General features: G+C 45.3%; 1 protein-coding gene across 2 annotated transcripts in view; it reads left to right on the forward strand.

The window, feature by feature from the left end:
* The window catches only part of olfm2a (olfactomedin 2a), a 49,399-nt gene that overhangs the window by 16,764 nt on the left and 13,887 nt on the right, over positions 1-18,748 (forward strand). Inside the window, exon 1 of one of the 2 annotated variants that reach the window (XM_052049822.1) lies at positions 6,803-7,186. The exons of the other annotated variant lie outside the window; for it this stretch is intronic. Coding sequence (XP_051905782.1) covers positions 7,043-7,186 — 144 coding nt within the window. The 5' untranslated portion in view covers positions 6,803-7,042. Of the gene's footprint in view, positions 1-6,802; positions 7,187-18,748 lie in introns of those variants that run through there. 2 annotated transcript variants of the gene reach the window in all.

The following is an 18,748-nucleotide window of genomic DNA, read 5'->3' on the forward strand; positions in this document are numbered from 1 at the left end:
GGCAGTTTTCTATGCGCCGTGCACTGCGGAGATTGCAATGAAGGGAGCAATCAATTCCGCCTGCTAGAAATTGGGGGCGATCTCAAAGAGACGTAAATTGACGTTAAGACGCATTGCGAAAAGCGAAGTTAGCTCATGTTGTTTTTGCACGAATAAAACGGTCGTTTAAAATACAGCGGATCACAAGCTTGTAAAACACAGATGATGCCGTTATTGTCAGAGTGAATAATAAAGTGTAAATGCTTATAAAACCAGATTTATTTTTTAATCTGATCTTTACCCATGCCCCTACACCCCGTCTCAGGTCTGTGGACCAGACATTATTAGAAGTACCAAGGACTAAACTGAGGCTCAGAGGGGATCAAGCCTTTTCTGTTGCTGGTCCCTCTCTCTGGAATGACCTCCCACTGAACATTCGGCAAGCCTCCTCGCTGCCCATCTTCAAAACCCTCCTCAAAACTCACTTGTATTTTTTTGGCATTCGACTCAGCATGACTTAGTTTTGTTCTTGGTTTTACTGTTTGGTGCTTTCTACCGCCTTTATTACCGATTTGTCTTACTGTTTATTGTGCATGTTAAATTGCTCCATGTACTGCACTTTGTATGCAGCGATGGCTGTTTGAAAGTGCTCTATAAATACTGTTGACTTGACTGATTCTTTTAAAAATATTATTTTCAAAAATCTTGCACAGTTTCACTAAACTGTGGTTTGATTTATTGACTTTGCCTTTCATTTTCGTTAACTCTAACTGCTTTAAATGTAATTTGAATGGTAGTATGTGAAGCATATTGAGTGAGGTTACATATAAAAAAAAATGTTTTATTTTTTGTTTTTAAACGACCAACCTCCAGCAAAACATCTAAAAAATGTGATTTTTTTTCCCCATTTCTTATCAAGCGCCTGTTATGATACTTCCTTTATGATATGGATTTTTTAAAGGGCAATTCACATGATTTTAAAGTACTTTCTTTTGCGAGTAGTGAACAGTAAAATATTTTTATAATCTCATCTTTTATTAATCATTATATTGTGTGTCTGACTTTGTCAGGTCTAACCGAAGCAAGAGGTTGTGTTCTAGTTTGTTCAAGTAGCATCACCATCGCTAACAGTTTTATTTGATTGGAACTACCAATCAGAAATTAACCAAATTTTTAATTAAAAAAAAAAATCAATTCAAACGGATTTTTTTTTTTCCATTTCATATTTCAAACTTAAGACTACTTCAGGCTCACAACCGGAGCTACATTAAATTTCGCTCACACCAGGAGCATACGCCTGATGGGGTGTCGCCAGTGTCATCTTTTCTCCAATTTTCCACCCTCGATGGGACACGCTGACAATGGACGGACTCATCGCAGGTGATTTACAGTCAATTCAGTGAGACACGCTCACCTACTGTATTGATCCCCCCCCCACCACCCCCACCACACCCCCCGCGCGTTCACCCAACAGAGGGACAGGGACAGATAGCTCGCTCGCTGGCTCTTATCAGCTATTATTAGACTTAAGCGCTATCGAGCTTGTGCCATTCACGCTGCTTTGCTCCTAACCAACGACACTCTGAAACCTCGCCTGACTTTCCCACATCACTAAGAGTCACGCGCGATGATGTGTGAGGCTGAGGCTGATATTTCGTGGCTGTTCGTATGGATCGTGTGGATGAAACTTTTAGTTCGGCGCAATGACGCGTGTCTATTCGACGGTTCGTTTTAAAGTGGACCGATCCATAATAACTTAGTTTGAAGCCAACCGCTCAACTGAGCAAAAATATCGGAACAGACACTATTAAATTAATTTTTAAAAGGTGCAACAAGTGCATCAAGCCTCCGACCAGTTGAATTAACAAGACTGTTGCTTTCTTCATTTTAAATGCTTTTCCAGGCCTTTACTACAGCCTCTTTCAGTTCTTTTTTTTTTGTTTCTTGGAGTTTGTCACTTCACTCTCCTTTTAGATTTTGCTTTTTTTTCTGTAAATTCCCAGACAAAATAATTTTGTAGACTTGAGAGTTCTGCTGTGAGCGCCGTGCACTAGCGGGCCACACTTACAATGGCCGAAAATGTCAGCCACAAGAATGCTCATAAACTCTTAAGTCAAGACACTCGCATCTCAGAGCACGTCTGTAATTATGTCTCATACTGTTGAGATTATGCCGATTTCACCCCGAGTGGCACTAATTACTGCTTGTTTTTGTTCCCCCTCTTTTTCCTATCATCATCATTACGATGTTGATTTACTGAAAAGCTATAATCGAGATCCCCTACAAATAGTTCCCTGAAGTCAAATACGATCGTCCGAGCCACTGTCAAAAGTGGCGTTTTCAATTGTCGGATGACTCGAAGGACAGCGAGACAACAACGTTCTTAATAATGAGCGCGCGCAGTTTTGCTAATCTTTCGGCTCGCGCTAAGGTGACGTGAGCTATTGAGCTTCCAGCCCACTTGACAGGATGTGGTAAAGCGCGGGTGATTGACGTGTTTCCGCGTATTTGATTTATGGAAATGGCGCGCGCCGCCGAGCGCAATGTAACACTTGCCTCTGAAGAGCGAGCTTCCCAGAAATGACACAAAAACACACATTTTTGGTGTTTTGGACAATTCTTTGGATTGGTTAAAAAAAAAATAAATAAAGGATGATCAAGCAGATCATTTGTTTGGGAATCCCACCAAAGTGGCGGTTGGGCAATTTTCCACCGTAGAGTATGTCCTCCCCTCTCAGTGTATTAAAAAGAATCAATTTCCCATGTGCTGCAAATTGTTGTGGATTATTGTGCATATTCAACTCGCGATGAGTCACTCTTTTGCACTTGGGTTGTCGCACATGTGCTGGGGGGGGGGTTTTGTGTGTTTTTTTTTTTAACTCGCAAGCCCAGAGGACTCCTTAATAGATTAAAAGCACACCGCCGAGTCAGCCTGTCTCAACCCTGGGCTACACTCAGCCATTTACATTGTTACCATGGTGAGGAGGTCACATGCGTCCAAATTGATTTTGATCCTCATCCATTAAGACAGCATCGGGCCTCCACGTCCATCATGCAATTACCAAATTATGTCCGATTCATGGAAAAAAAGAGATCGTGCACGACAAGTCATCTGACTGCAGCCCGCTTGGGCCCCCGTCACCGTGGGCCAGGAACCGTGTGATGCGCCATGATGTGTGTTTTTTGTGTTTTCAACACGTGAATCTGTTGCAGGCAGCGTTCGGCGCCTGTGCGCGCGTGTTTCCGGTGCTCCACTGCCCTCCTCGGGTGTATGACGAGTGCTGCCGTTGCTGCAGTTGGTTCACATTTTCATCATTCGGTCTGTATTAAAAATGCCCTTTATAGATGCCGCGTGCCTAAAGGCTGCTGCAGAGTCGCTAATTTTCCCTGTGCTCATTATGACGCCAGGAGGCGCGATTAAAAAAAACCAAAAAAAAAAACCTAATAGACGTGCATGATGTTGAGCCTGAGCGTTACCTTGGCCATATCATTACTTTTAAAATCAAGTAATGAGTATTCAAGTTACTTCTTCAAGGTAACTGTGGTGACACTGCTCGCAGTGGAGTGTGACCGGTGTGAAGAACAAACATTTTGCCGGCAAGTGTGTGTCAAATGATTGATACCGTAACAGTGTCTCGGTTTGGTTGTTTTTCCTGAGGCACGGTGGTTTCTTGTGTATCAAATTAGAGGTACAAGATGCCAGAGAGGGCTGCTTTTTTTTTTTTCCTTTTCCCACAGATCATATTTATCAACTCAAAAGATTTTAGTTCATACATTTCAGTAACGCCATTCAAAAGCAAAACAGTACATGCAACAGGCTTTTCAGAGGGACAATTCCGACTTGGTTTCTGAACTTAAAATGAGCTTTGTGCTATAATTACGCATGTAAGACACTTTCAATGGTTTTCGGGTATTTTGACATTACTGAATCTGGAAATGACGTCGACCCCCCCCCCCTCTCCAATTGACTAAAGTTTTTGAGCTAGTCCATATTTCTGTTGAAATGTTATTAAAACGGGGACACAAATGGATGAAGACAAAGCTTTACATGCTAATGACAATTTTTTAAATCATCGCTTCAGGGGCTGAGAGAGAGAGACAGGTTAGGCACGAGGAGGTAAAATCCACAAAAAGTAAGAACTAAAGGCTGAAAATAATGACTGAAGATAACGACGTCCGAGCACACGGAGAATAGACAATTATTCAAGTTGAACTAAAATGGATTTGAAAATTAATCCAAAATGGTTGCTAAAGGTTGTCAGATTTCATTAAATAAATCAGACAGTGTCTGGTTTATTTAATGAAATCTGTCTATTTGTTACGAAGTGCCTCCAAAGTTTTAATCTAGTTTAAAATCTATTTTTCATTCTGCCCCCAAAGAAGCAATTAGCTGTATAAATAAAAAAAATTGAGAGCAGCAAACAAGCAGGGAGAGAATAAAACCCAGGCGGGTGAAAACAGCCTCCTTGGCAGAGGTAATTGATCTGTGAATTATCCATCGTGCTCCCCGTGCCAAAGGTTCAATTATCTGAGATGGTGATTTTTCCCTTCTCTTGAACGAATATATTTCTTCTGGCATCCAAAATGAGTAAACACAACGTCTCGATTCATACTTGAGTCTCTGCTGCCACCTAGTGAGTAAATATATGTGCATAGAATCAGAAAATAATGATGTGTCATTTACGAACGATATGGGTTAATTTGGCGGAAAGCATGACTTACAGATCAAGTCAATGAGAGTTTTTTTTTGTTTTTATAGCGTTCCCGGAGGTGTCCTAATTCCCGTGTGCATTAATGTTGATTTTGCACTTTGCAAGAGTTTGACACTAAACAAGGTTGCCACATGCCCTCCTCCATTTCTTTGATGCGATGCCGCGAGGTGACAGCGACCTGCCACCAGGTTTGGATTGAAAAGAGCCTGGGGGGTAGCATGCAACGCCGCCTCTAGCCACGCGGGGGCACTATTACACTCTGTCTTCAGCTTCAAGCTCAGGTTCGCCTGCAGGTGAGCTGAGAAGTGCTGACATAAAAAAAAAAAGAGATGGGTGGGGAGGGGGGGGAGGGGGGGGGAAGGCGGGGGAGTGTCTCTTGACATGTGACAGGGACAGCCTGAAGGCGCTCATATCATTCACGAGGTGACTGGTGTGTGTGTGTGTGTGGGGGGGGGGGGGGGGGATCGGTGTGCCAATGAATATGTCAGCACAACGGGAGGCAGGAATGGAGATGACCTGACGCTTTCATTTGCGAGAGCCCTCCTCCTTGCACCATAAGACTTGCTGTTTCCTGCCAGACAATGACACCACTTTCGGTGATGGGGTGACATTCCATCACATTTACAACACACACACACACACACACACACACCACTGCCCAGTTCACCCCCGTCTAGTCACCTAGCATCCATTACTCGCAGAAAAATAATGGGTGTTAATTACTCGCACAGTTTGACTATCGGCGGGAGGGGCTCGGTCCCCGTTTACCCTGCAAATAGTGGGAAGTTCACTGTACTGTACTGCTTATTCTCTTGTTCAGGATTGCGGTCTGTTGAAGCATATCCTTGCTGACATTAGGCAATGGGAAAATTGCACCATGGACTAGTTGCCAATTAATTCCAGACTACATGAGCGGAACTTCAATGAATGGCCTATTTTAAAACAGTTTTCATACAGTATATAGGCGGCGTCGCATGATAAGGCGGATAAAAGAGAAGCTACAATAGTGACTGCGGTTGCATTATGCATCCACTAGATGGAGCCACACAGTAGGAAATACAATACAGATTTATTTGTATAGCACTTTCACAACAGCTGCAACAAAGCGCTTTACGGAACATTTTAAATACTACGTCCAGGAACTCAGAATATTGATTTATATAAGGCGCATTGGATTATAAGGCGCATCGTCGGCTTTTGAGAAAATTTAATGAATTGAGGTGCGTCTTATAGTCCAGAAAATACCGTAGTCTTCTTCATATAAACGCCAACATAAATCTCACATGAAATTATGCACATCACGTGACTGTAAAACAACTGTTCTCATGAAACGTGGCGCCGTATGTACACACCAGGCCGCAATCGATCAAATCAAATGTAAACAGTTGATCCGAGTTCTTCAATAGGAACGATTTCATTCGGAATGACAAAAATAATAATAATAATAATAAATTCAATGTAAACCTGGCTAAGGAATGCTAACAGTCACCAGGAGGCCAGTTTGCACAACATCAGGGAATTGTGAGAATATCTGAGAATGCATTTGGCATTATTTGGCGTGATCTTCCTCATTTTGCCTGGAGTGACGGCATCTCACTGGGCTGCAAGCCACGACGGATCAGCTATCAATTTTACATCACGCAGCAATTGAATCCCCGATCACGTCAATCTCATCTTCAGACGTCCTCCGAGCATCAAGGGAACAGACGGACGCCGACAAATGAGACGTCACGACGTTGACAGCAGCGGCTGCGTTACCGGTTGCGTCGGCGGTTCGCAGGACCACCTGCTGGACCGCCGACCGCCGGCAACCTTTGAAAAGCATCCCGCTGCATTGATACGCTTTCGACGCGAGTCCATGCTGCCGGAAAAGTCGCACTTTGGGAAATGCGGTGCACACTTTGATGTCTGCACCTCTAATATGGACACACACACACACACACACCAGGTTATGAGCCATAAAACGAACTGAGAAATGTCAGTGAGAGCCGAATGGGAACGAGTGGATATAAGCTGTTTGGGAGGGGATGAGATGTGAAGCAGCCAATGTGCTGTTCTGAATCTCGAGGAGGCGAGGCAGGAGGGTGGCGTTGGGTGGGGGGGGGGGGGGTAAGGCTCAGGATGTCATTCCGAGAGGGAGGATGCCTGCGTGATGCTGCTCTCCTCTAACAGGTCTCGGCAAGCAACGAGTCCGGTAACGACATCAGCCGGCTGATCAGCTCCCGCTCCCGCTCGGGCTGAGCCGGGAACCGAACTGGCCGGAGCGGACTGGGCTTGGGAGAAGAGAAGGGTTTTAAAGGGTGGGCCATCCGGGGGTCTCCCCCACCCCCTAACCCCCGTAGGAGGCAAATATGAGCGTTCCCATGTTAAAGATCGGGGCGGTGCTCAGCACTATGGCCATGGTGACCAACTGGATGTCTCAGACTCTACCGTCTCTGGTGGGACTCAACGGGACCGCCATCTCCAGAGGGGGCACATCCGAGAAGATTGTTAGTGTGGGTATCACTTACTTTTTTTTTTTGTGAAAGATTTGGCTGGCGTTTGAGTTGTGTGTCGCGCTGCTCCAAGAGTCCGTCGAGGGCGACGACGGAGGTCGACGTGCATGCGAGAGCGATGTTTTGGACTGAAACGATTGCACACTGCGCGCCAGAGTCGTCGTCATGATGCAGCTGTTCATGCAGAGTGATGGTGAAAAGCAGCGGACGGGCATAGCGGGCTTTGGATGTTTGATGATGTGTGCGTGTCTGTGTGTGGGGGGGGGGGGTGCGGGGGGGAGTGTGTGTGTGTGTGTGTCTCTCACTTTGTGTGAAGGGCTGATGGCATCACGGTGGGACAAAAAATGGTGCTCACGGGGGATGTGATCGATGTCAATGAAGAAATGCAACTTGGCTTTTGTAAAGCGGATAGTCACGGATGAGTTGTGGTGCCGTTCAAGGTTTTTTTGTTGTTGTTGTCATCGTTCTTTTGCTCACTGCTAAACTGCTTGTTGTTTTTTTTTGTCAAGCGAAATGGGTGGTCCGCAACCATTCTAGTTGTTACTTTTGATCTGTAAAATGGAATTGAATCGGCCTGAAATGCCCGGAAATGTTGAATGGAGTCGACTTAAGTGGAATGAATTCAAATCTCAAGTGAGAAAAAGAAACGAAAGAAAATCCAATGAATTGAATGAAGGCGAACTGAATCGACCAGAGGAGACTCAAAAACTGAAACAGGAGAACGAAACCAAACTGAATCCAACACATCCGCTGAATTTCACCCAATGGAATTCGACTGAATTGAAAAGTGGAATAAAGTGAATTGAATCGCAATACGATGATCAGAAGTGAATACGACACATGGACGCTTGATCCTCACTAGGGTCGCGGGGGGTGCTGGAGCCTATCCCAGCTGTCTCCGGGCAGTAGGCGGGGGACACCCTGAACCGGTTGCCAGCCAATCGCAGGGCACACAGAGACAAACAACCACTCGCGCTCACACTCGCACCTCGAGACAATTTCGAGTGTTCAATCAGCCTGCCATGCATATTTTTGGAATGTGGGAGGAAACCGGAGTACCCGGAGAAAACCCACGCGGGCCTGGGGAGAATATGCAAACTCCACACAGGAAGGCTGGAGCCGGGATCGAACCCACGACCTGTGCACTGTGAGGTCGACACGCTAACCACTGGTCCACCATTATCATTATTATTATTGTTCTTATTTTAAAATTCTTTCAGGCAGGTCAGAGGGTGAATGAGGGTCAATGTCGAAAAAGGTGAATCACGTCTTGGCCGTCGATGAACAGCAATGATGGTGTTCAGCGAATTTAGCGCAATTTGTGAATTTCTAATTCCATTAAAATGCTCACACTCCAACTTGGCACCTTTGCCGACACCGTGAGGTGAATTCATTTGTCATTTTCTGCGATCCCCTGACTGATGAGCTTTCATCCTGAGCACGTTTTCAAATGGCCCCGCGCCCGAAACTGCAAATGCGGCGTTCTGTTCAAATAATGGAAGGAAATTGAACGTCCCGAGAGATGGGGAGGCCATCTGGATGTGAACTGCACGCACAAGCGCCCGCTTTGTACGTGTGCGTGTCTATTATTTATTTTTTTGTTGTTGGTTCAACCGCACATTCCGAATGTTTGTCTTACGGGGGGGTGCAAGGTCCATCTGTTTCAAGGAGACTTTCATATTTAATCATTTTTAAGTCAAAAGTGCAATCATAAGGTGGAAGGAACGCACGACCGAGCCTAAAGTCCTTTTCACTTTTTTATTTTTTTTGTTCCAACATATCTCAGCAGGCTATTTGCAGTAAAACGTTACCGGTGTGAGCAGGCTTTGAATTATTTACACCGCTAAACTCGGAAAATCCTGCCCAACTTCCACGTTTCCCTTCAGGGTGCACGCCCGCCTTTTCGCTCGTAATCCATCCATTCACTTATCTCTCTCGCCGGCAAACTCAGAATTCTGACCGAGACCCCGTGGCTGAAGTATTTTGCATTTCAAAGAGACGGTCGGCGTGAAAATATACATAGTTATGAGGAGAGATTTAATTTCGGGGTATTGTGCCGGCGCCTTTCATCAGCGTTAGATCAAAACCGAGAGGCCGAGTTTGATAGCGCCTTGAATCGTTAGCGTATGTGATGGCAGATAATCTCCCTCCGACCCCACCCCTATAAAGAATAAAAAGTTGAACGCCTCATCGGGTCTCATCACCATTAACGAGACGTTTTCCCGTCGTGACTCACCCAAGCGCGTTTGGTGCTCTTATCAAAAGGCAACGCGGCAACGCTCTTGTGACACCGGAGTGTTAGCTAGCACGCCGCTGGCGGCCGAGTGGCTTCTTCTGCATCCGCGTCCTACATTCGTTTGTGCTCGCAGCTCGAGTTCAGCGTCTGGTCCGTTGCGCACCCCCCCCCCCACCCCCACCCACCCCCTTTCAAATCGACTCATCTTGAGGACACGGGTGAACGGCTTGATGTCAGGAAACGCAACGCTGCCCGGATGCTTGTGCGCATCTGGATAGTGCAAAAGTGTGTTTCCTTAATGAGTGCGAAAGGCCCTGAAAGTCTTGACATGGAATCGTGAGATTGCCACTGACTTACTTTTCTACTCCAGGAGATTTCCTTTTAACACTGCGTAAGGTTGAGACAGTTTCTTGGCCGAGGAAACGCCACAGAAAAGACAACATGATGAAAATGACGAGAAGTGAATTCGGTAATTTGGTTCGAAATACGAGAAGCTCGGACTCGCAAACAAAATCTGGATTCGAGATTCGTTTACTGTTTAAGCAGCAAATCCCGAATCAGCTCGGATGGGTTGCTCGTACTTTTGCCGAAAAACAAGTCATTGTTTTCTTTATTGATTTATAAGTCCCATCAGCAAGCCAATAGTTTGGGCCATGTGTATGTCAGGGCGACACAGTGCAGAGGTGCCGGGTTCAATTCCGGCCCCGGTTTTCCTGTGTGGAGTTTGCATGTTCTCCCCGGGGCTGCGTGGGTTTTCTCCGGGTGCTCCGGTTTCCTCCCGCGTTACAAAAACGTGCGTGGCAGGCTGATTGAACGCTCTAAATTGCCCTGGGGTGTGATTGTGAGGGCGAATGGCTGTTTGTCTAATGTGTGCCCTGCGATTGGCTGGCGACCGTTTCAGGGTGTCCCCCGCCTAATACCCGCATTTGAAATACAATTTTTTTATTTATTTTGCGTGGGAGCATTCAAATTCGGCAGGTTTGTTGATTAACGACACTCCTCGCTGTGCTGTGTCGAATTTACAAGACAATTTTTGGTTTGACTTCACACTGTCTTAATTCGTCTGAATTAATTAAATACCCCTAATAAGAAAGCTTGAGCGCAGCCCTCCAAGGCTGGAAGAAAACTCGTCACAGACTATTTTGGTGTTTAATTGCTTATTTGTCCATTACTCAGCCGGGCTACTTCCTCTTTCACGGCCATCCACATGAGAACAAAGCAAATGGTAAATATTCACCGAGCTGGGAATGCTCTCAAAAGTCACTTATTTTTTTTCTACAGACATACCGCGCACAAAATCGTATCGATTTATATGAGGAAAAAGTAAAGTGCGTTAATGCATTTAAAACCACCAGAGCATGCACCTTGATTATTATAATCAAATGGTCGTTCTTTACTCATCCCTCAATGGTTAAGATTTCGGTTTCCAGCTGGACAGCATTTTTACGGCAAAACGGAAGGCAGCAAGCACGTAAGAACACAACATCAAAACTAAAAAAAATCCAAGAATTGGAACAAGATTGACATCATCAATCAACTACATTGCCCTCGACCTCCCAAATCAGCTTTTTGATCAATGACAGTATTTACACCGGAACGAATAAATACTAAAAGCAGCTTAAAAAAAAACACGTCTACAAGCTAAATTGTGAGAGCCGAGATACTTTTGCATTGACTGAATTAAAAGAGTGTCAATAAAAAAAATGTGTGTGAGATAATGTTATTATATTATGATATTGACTTCTAGACCCGTGTGCGTGTATGTAATCTTCAGTGAATTCAAAAAAGAAAGAAAAATCTCAGGCAGCTGACAACGATTTTTTATTTTTATTTTTATTTTTTTACAGCATACCAAATGAAAATGTGATTGAGGTCAATATGGCGCTTGTCTGTCAAGCGCTGTAAACTTTTACATCCACCGCGCGGCCCAATAAAGCAAATTGTGTTTATCGATTGTAGACCGTTGATTAAACAGCGCTCCCAATTTTATTGGAGCAGCTTTTACGGCAATTTACAGCCTTCGCTTGGAATTTGTAGAGTCGCAACGCGTGACGGGATATGAAACAATTAGCCATCTTGTCATTGGTGATTGGCTGCGAACATCAAGCGGAATTGGGGATGCGCATCGTCAATTACGGCGTTTTATTTGATCATCACGAATTCCGGCCACATCGACCATCAGAGGCGCTGTTGAATGAGTCATTTGAAGATTACGACTTTTGAAACGCGGGTTATATGCGGAGTATAAGGCACACCCGCAATGAATGGCCTATTTTAAAACGGTTTTCATATATCAGGCGCACCGCATTATAAGGCCCGTAGAATAGAGGCTACAATAGTGGTTGCAGCCACTAGATGGAGCCACACTAAAAGGAATACAATACAATACAGCTTTATTTCAGAACCTCCGCACCTGTAACAAAGCTCTTTACAGGTACAGCGGCAGAATTTAAAATATTACATCCAAGAAATCTGAACATTGATCCATATATAAGGCGCATTGGATTAGAAGGTGCACTGTCGGCTTTTGAGAAAATGGAATGCTTTTGGCTGCGCTTTATAGTGCGGAAAATACGGTAATTCATTGCGACTCCTCCTGGTGTCCACTTGGGGGCAGCAGAACACTGTCATGTAGACACAAATGAAGAAAACTGTCCGTGACTCAGTAAACTGCAGTAATGGTGGTCATTTTATTTAGTATTGTTGTATTGTCTGTCTGTAAGTACTGATGCGCTGTTTGTGTTCATCAACCCATTACTTAAAATCAGGGTATTCGTTAGCCCAACTATAGCATTTTGCGTCGTGCGTTAGCATTAAGGTAACAGGAGACAAAGCGGTGTGGTTGTTTTAAATATGCAATGCGTAACTTTCGTTTTATGTTTAGTTTGACAGTTTGAATTTCAGCTGGGAGTGGCTTTAAACGCCTTGACTCCGTATCTTGCGAAAACTTGCCGGGTCACTCATGATCGCAATATCGTGATACTGTTTGCAAACGATCGTGTTGATATTGTATTGTAGTAAAGCATGACCTGATAACACACATAGGCGTGATATGCTCAAATGAACCATCGAGTGTGTTCTAACAGTTGATCTCGTGTTTTTCGCCCGGCTCATCGCACCTCCTCTGCTCAACACCAACCGCCATCGCCATTTCGTGCGCGGTAAACAGCTGAGCGGAGGCCAAGAGCCTGTCAAGCCTGTCGCCGCGGTAGATCTCGCAGCCGGCTTCAGGCCTTAGATGCGGCATCGGGCATCATTTGGCGTTGTTAGTCTCACTAAGAGTTGGCCGACGGAGCCTCGAAACAGACTTGACGACGCACGTAACACATCTGTGCACCCACTACGAGTCTTTGGAACGAGGAGCGCCAGATGGAAAGTTGGCACCACGGTGCAAGTGATGGAGTTGGGAGGTATGAGGATGCAGCGGTGTTCAGCTCAGTGTGTGCCAATTTACGTCAGTCGAGTACAGCGAGCAACCACATGTATTTGCAATTTGCGATTGAGTGACCAAGCGAGTAACATTTGGTCATTTGTTTAACCCTCCCCCACAAAAATGTCATTTTACATTTCGACATTTCACGAATTCTGTCGCTTGAGAATATTCTATTTGCTTCAGGTTCCATTGCCCTGCTTCGGTTTGCTCATCCTATGCTCAGTTTTTAGCCGGGGGGGTCGTGGGGGGGCAGAGGTGGATATTCCAACAGTTTCAGCAAAGCTCCTGAAGCTCAAGCTTCAGCATGGAAGTACACATTGCCACCAGAGAGGCGTGATTTTGTTCACAAATCATTCTATGAATGTTTTGACGTGTCTTTCAGGACAAATTGGCAACTGCGGCAAAGCAGGAGGGGGGGGGGGCATAAGCAAGTGTTCCAATACTTTTGCTGAGATCAAGTCTTGGAAAAGTCAAGAGACAAACAAGCAGCCCCATAGAGAGATGACCCCATTTCTTGAAGAAAAAAAAAAAGTGTTTTCGGGTTACCTCCCGCTCATTGTCATACATCCCGCTGTAAATTTCCCCAGTGTGGGACGAATAAAGGATATCTTATCTTATCTTATTTTCAAGATGACACCTGAACGTTGCGTCACCAGAAGTCAGGTGTCCCGATATTCTACCAAGACTCACAAACTCAGCTCGATGCTTCACGTAAGCATTCTCAAAAGTACATCTCGCACTCCCGCCGAGCCTTTGTTTCTCTTTCTCACGCCGTCTCCCGCAGATGTCACGGCGAGTTCAGCCGACGCCGTGGCGGGTCGCCTCGATTTGCCGCCGTGCTTAGGAAACTTCTAATGGACTTCCAGTCATGCTCATAAAAAGTATCGAGCGGCAGATTTATGATCTCATTTACCCGGGCCTGTACAGCAGCCAGCTCCAGGGTCACTCTAATGAAACACGCGAGGAAGTCCATCCTCTCGACAGCGATACCTGCAGCTCACACGCCTAATTGGATAATCCCACTGAACTTTGTTCATCATTAAGGGCCCCGCAGCTTCATCGCGGCTGCGAGATGCGCAGGTAATTGCAGAAGTTGATTAGTCCGATGCCGCGATGCCCTCCACTAAATTCTGCAGTTTCTCTGCTCCATTCATTTTAGTCGCCATGTTTTGACGGCCAATGTGTGATTGCCAAATATCTGCAAAGGCGACGGGTTCATACTACCAGGCCACAGGCTATTTGGTACACAGCCTCACAGAGCGACTGCACACAAAAAAATATCTCGGAGGGAGTTTGAAATAAAACTTGGGTTGGTGCAAAAAAAAAAAAAATTCATAGCATTATAAAACCTCTGTTCATTGTTCAAAGACGGGCTGCAGTTGTAAAATTCTTTCAACACATTTATGTACATTCACACTGATTTTGCCAACAATGCTAAACACTTATATTACTGCAACTTCGTTTTGTTTTTTTAAACCATCCTTGCCAGAATCTTTAACCCTTTCATGGACCCTGTAACCTGATAAGCTGTCCACTGTAGTAACCGCTGTCCCTTAAAGGGTTAAAAGGGCATATCCATGAGAATAAAGGAGGTGTGGTCACGCAGGATTTGCTCATGATATTGTGTGAAAGATTTGAAACAACGAAAAAAAAGGATGGTAAACATTACATTTCAGTCAATCTTTGTCTTGATATTTCAAACAATGCAACATGGCTTGGCAGTATTTTACTGTTGGATCCCAGAGTACGGGTGTGGAAGGCGGTTCTTGGATGGCTACATCAGCGCTATAGCTAATTAACACCCCACCTCAAGAGTGATATTCAGGCTGTTCCTATAAATTGATATTCACCAAGCGCTAACTGCCGCCGAGCCCCAAAGTCGCCGTCGTCAAAAGGCCCGCAGCAATAAAGTCCGACCCGGCCAAATTAGCCACTATAAATGGAGGTCTAGTAAACTTGTTTTGCGAGTGTCAGCCTTTCAGACGGTCACTCGCAGTTTAGTGGTTTCTGTCACGGGTTTGGATGGCAGGGGAGAAGGAAACAGTGCCGTCGCCGCAAAAAGCGCCGAAAACAAAAATGGTCGTAAACGGACGTCCGATTGATTTTTCATCATGTGTCCTCCGCGACACACTCGCTCAAATCAATGTCGCCGTCATCTGCGCCCCGCTGCTCTCACCGTGCATGACTGGGACAGCTTCATGTCTGTCACTTGCGTATTCTATTTTATCCTCCACTGCTACCTGATCCATTTTCGTGACAGTGAACGCAACGCCTCCTGTCTCCCTAAGTGGGACAACCTTTGCAAAATTGACTTTCTCACACGTTCACATGCTTTTATTGTCTTGACGAGAGCTCCGTTTTCAAGCCCCTACCCGGCTCTCAACTCTGCTTCCTCATGTAGAAGCAAGTAGCCGACCACAGCGTACGCTGGCTGGCGAGATGGTGTAATTTGGTCTGCTGAGTGAAGGGTACAAGATGGCCAAATGTGATTTGGAAGGCACACATGGAAACCCAGACAGACATGCGGCAAACACTCACTGGTAATATCCAGCCCTTTATTCGGCATACACTTGCCGGTGAGACTTCCCGACATTACTCATGCACTCTCTGGTAAGATCCAGCCCGTCATAAGGATCACACTTGCCTTTAACTCTTCCAGGGACAGCGGTTACATCAGTGGACAGCTTATCATGTTATCAAGTTTCAGAGTGCGTGAAAGGGTTAAGCTCAAACTCGACCTAACACATACACTTACTGGTGAGATCCTTCCAATAATTAAGTATACACTCGTTGGTTCAGGAGATGGCAAAGTGCTGTTCGAACCCACAGATGAAATCTCGACAGATGGTCGGCATACAGTTGCCGGTGAGATTCAGCCTACTGTTATGCACACACTCGCTGGCGAGATCCATCTTGTAATTAGGCATACACTTGCCAGTGAGATTCATCCCATCTCTATGCAAACACTCACTGTTAAGATACAGCGCGTCGTTATGCATACACTCGCTGGCGAGATCCATGTCATAATTTGGCATACACTCGCTGGCGAGATCAGCCCGTAATTAGGCATACACTTGCCAGTGAGATTCATCCCATCTCTATGCAAACACTCACTGTTGAGCTACAGCCCGTCATTATGCATCCACTTGCAGGTGAGTGAATCTATCTCATAATTTGGCATACACTCGCTGGCGAGATCAGCCCGTAATTAGGCATACACTTGCCAGTGAGATTCATCCCATCTCTATGCAAACACTCACTGTTGAGCTACAGCCCGTCATTATGCATCCACTTGCAGGTGAATCTATCTCATAATTTGGCATACACTCGCTGGCGAGATCAGCCCGTAATTAGGCATACACTTGCCAGTGAGATTCATCCCATCTCTATGCAAACACTCACTGTTGAGCTACAGCCCGTCGTTATGCATCCACTCGCAGGTGAGATCCATCTCATAATTCGGCATACACTCACTGGCGAGATCCAGGCACATTTGGGGGCGGGATGAGGGCTGGCTCACACTTTTATTGGCTGTAGTCGGCGACAAATGCGGGGTGAAGTTGACGCCGTAGTGGGGGTGGACAGGTAATCGTGTTTACCGATTACATGCACTCATCTGGACAGTAACTGAAAAGTGCGTGAAGCGCCGCCTCCACAAGGGTAAAGGCTTTTTAGTGTCTTAATGGGCACTTTTTTTTTCTCCACGCTCCTGGCTCCACTTTCACAGTGGGCCATCCTAGTATTGGCTCAGCAGTTAATAGGACGATATACAGACGCTCAATTACATGAGACAGGGCCAACCCTAAAAACAAACTAATTTCAACCAGACAAGAAATAGACTAAGTTTCCTACATAGTTGGAGTGTGTCGTTGTATAAGATGTCAAGGTCATGCTATTAACACTTTCAAGGACAGGGATGGTTGCTCTGATGAGCTTAAATAAATGCGCAGTTTAAAAAAAAAAGGCACTACATGCAATTTGCATCCTGGTGAATCCATCTCTCTCTAAAACGCTCTTCCTGAGCGGGCGAGTTAGAGGCGAATGGAAATGAGAACAGATTCAAATGCAATCTTAATTTCAGGCCGGCGTAATGAAAAATTAATACGCAGGCAAATTGTTGCTGAGAAGCTTGTTGGGGGGGGGCCTCCAAAAACAAAACATGAAGTGCAGCTTGAGGTTGGAAATTGAGTGTTAAAGCAAGAGGAATGACTTTCAGCATCGGATAAAATGAAAAATATTGCTCACAATATGATCCACTGTTTAAAAAACAAAATGTATATCCAAGGATTTCTGCAACCGTTTGCACGAGCCTTGAAGGAAACGTATGGAAACGAATGAGGCAATCTCTCCGAAGCGCGGCACAGCCTCACCGTTAAGTGCCCGCTGCAGACAGAGGCCATTTTTTTTCCTTCACCTATTAAGCCCGCAACAAGAAGCCGACGTCACCTGCTCGCACGCCTCCTCACATACAAACTAAAAGCACGCCCACACACATCTGCATCAATGCATCGCAGCCGCGCTCCTTCCCAAACAAATGCGAACTTGGGGACTCTGTCGCATATAAAAAGCCGTGCGTAATTAAAAAGGCCTCGGAGAGGGTTTGTGCAAATATATCCACGCTCATTGAAAACATGCACCAGCGCGGTCACGCTGCAAGCAGAAAAGAGACGCAAGACTCGAAAGCAGATGGCACGTCTGATTTGCGTCTTTGAGCGATAGGAGAGTTGATTCAAAAGCGCAGTCACAAGACTCAAAGGTTTTGAAAGCAGAGGCCACAAGACTCACCGCACGTCGATTGGGAAACGACATGCCAGATAAGAGTTTTGAAGCGAGCGCTCAAAGTAGAAAATGCTAATTAAAAATAACAATAACAATAATAATGAAATCTTAAAAATGAAGGTACAGCACGGAACAAGTTGGGCAACCAATTCAAAACCAATTTCTATCTCGAGGTCACACCCCCTTGACTCCCAAAGTCAAATAGGAAGTAGCACATGAAAAACGCAAGAGACTCAATTAATGGCCAGTCTTTGGTCAAGATACTGTACTTGCATCCATCCATCCAGTCCCAAATAATTTTATTTTATTCCATTTCATTAGATGTCATGATTTTTTTTTTGTATTCAACAAATTCTCTGAAACTCATTTCATGCATAATCTTCCGTCTTCCGTACCGCTTGATCCTCACTAGGGTCGCGGGGGGTGCTGGAGCCCATCCCAGCCGTCTCCGGGCAGTAGGCGGGGGACACCCTGAATCGGTTGCCAGCCAATCGCAGCGCACACAGAAACAAACAACCATTCGCACTCACACTCACACCTAGGGACAATTTAGAGTGTTCAATCGGCCTGCCACGCATGTTTTTGGAATGTGGGAGGAAACCGGAGCACCCGGAGAAAACCCACGCAGGCCCGGGGAGAACATGCAAACTCCACACAGGGAGGCCGGAGCTGGAATCGAACCCGGTACCTCTGCACTGTGAAGCCGACGTGCTAACCACTGGACTACCGGGCCGCCCATTTCATGCATAATATATTGATTTATTTATTTTGTGTTCATGTCTTTACACACACACACATATATATATATATATATATATATATATATATACACGTTTTAATAAAAAAAAAGAAAAAAAATAGATTAAATTGTATCCGTGCTGTTTTTATTGGTTTTGCTAGCCCAGAAAGAAGTGCATGTTTTTTTTTTATACTAGCACCCACAATCCTTTCCTCCCAATTCATTTCATCATAAAAATTTGAAATGAACTCGCTCAGAAAGAATGACGGGAGAGAGGAAATGAAGACACGGCGGGTGGAGATTGTGTGTGTGTGCGCACGGTGGCTGCTTCGCACTCCAACGAAACACCCTTCCGAGTTCCCCCGGCAAATAAAA

Source organism: Hippocampus zosterae, chromosome 17 (assembly GCF_025434085.1).
Source record: "Hippocampus zosterae strain Florida chromosome 17, ASM2543408v3, whole genome shotgun sequence".
Classification (NCBI taxonomy): Eukaryota; Metazoa; Chordata; class Actinopteri; order Syngnathiformes; family Syngnathidae; genus Hippocampus; species Hippocampus zosterae.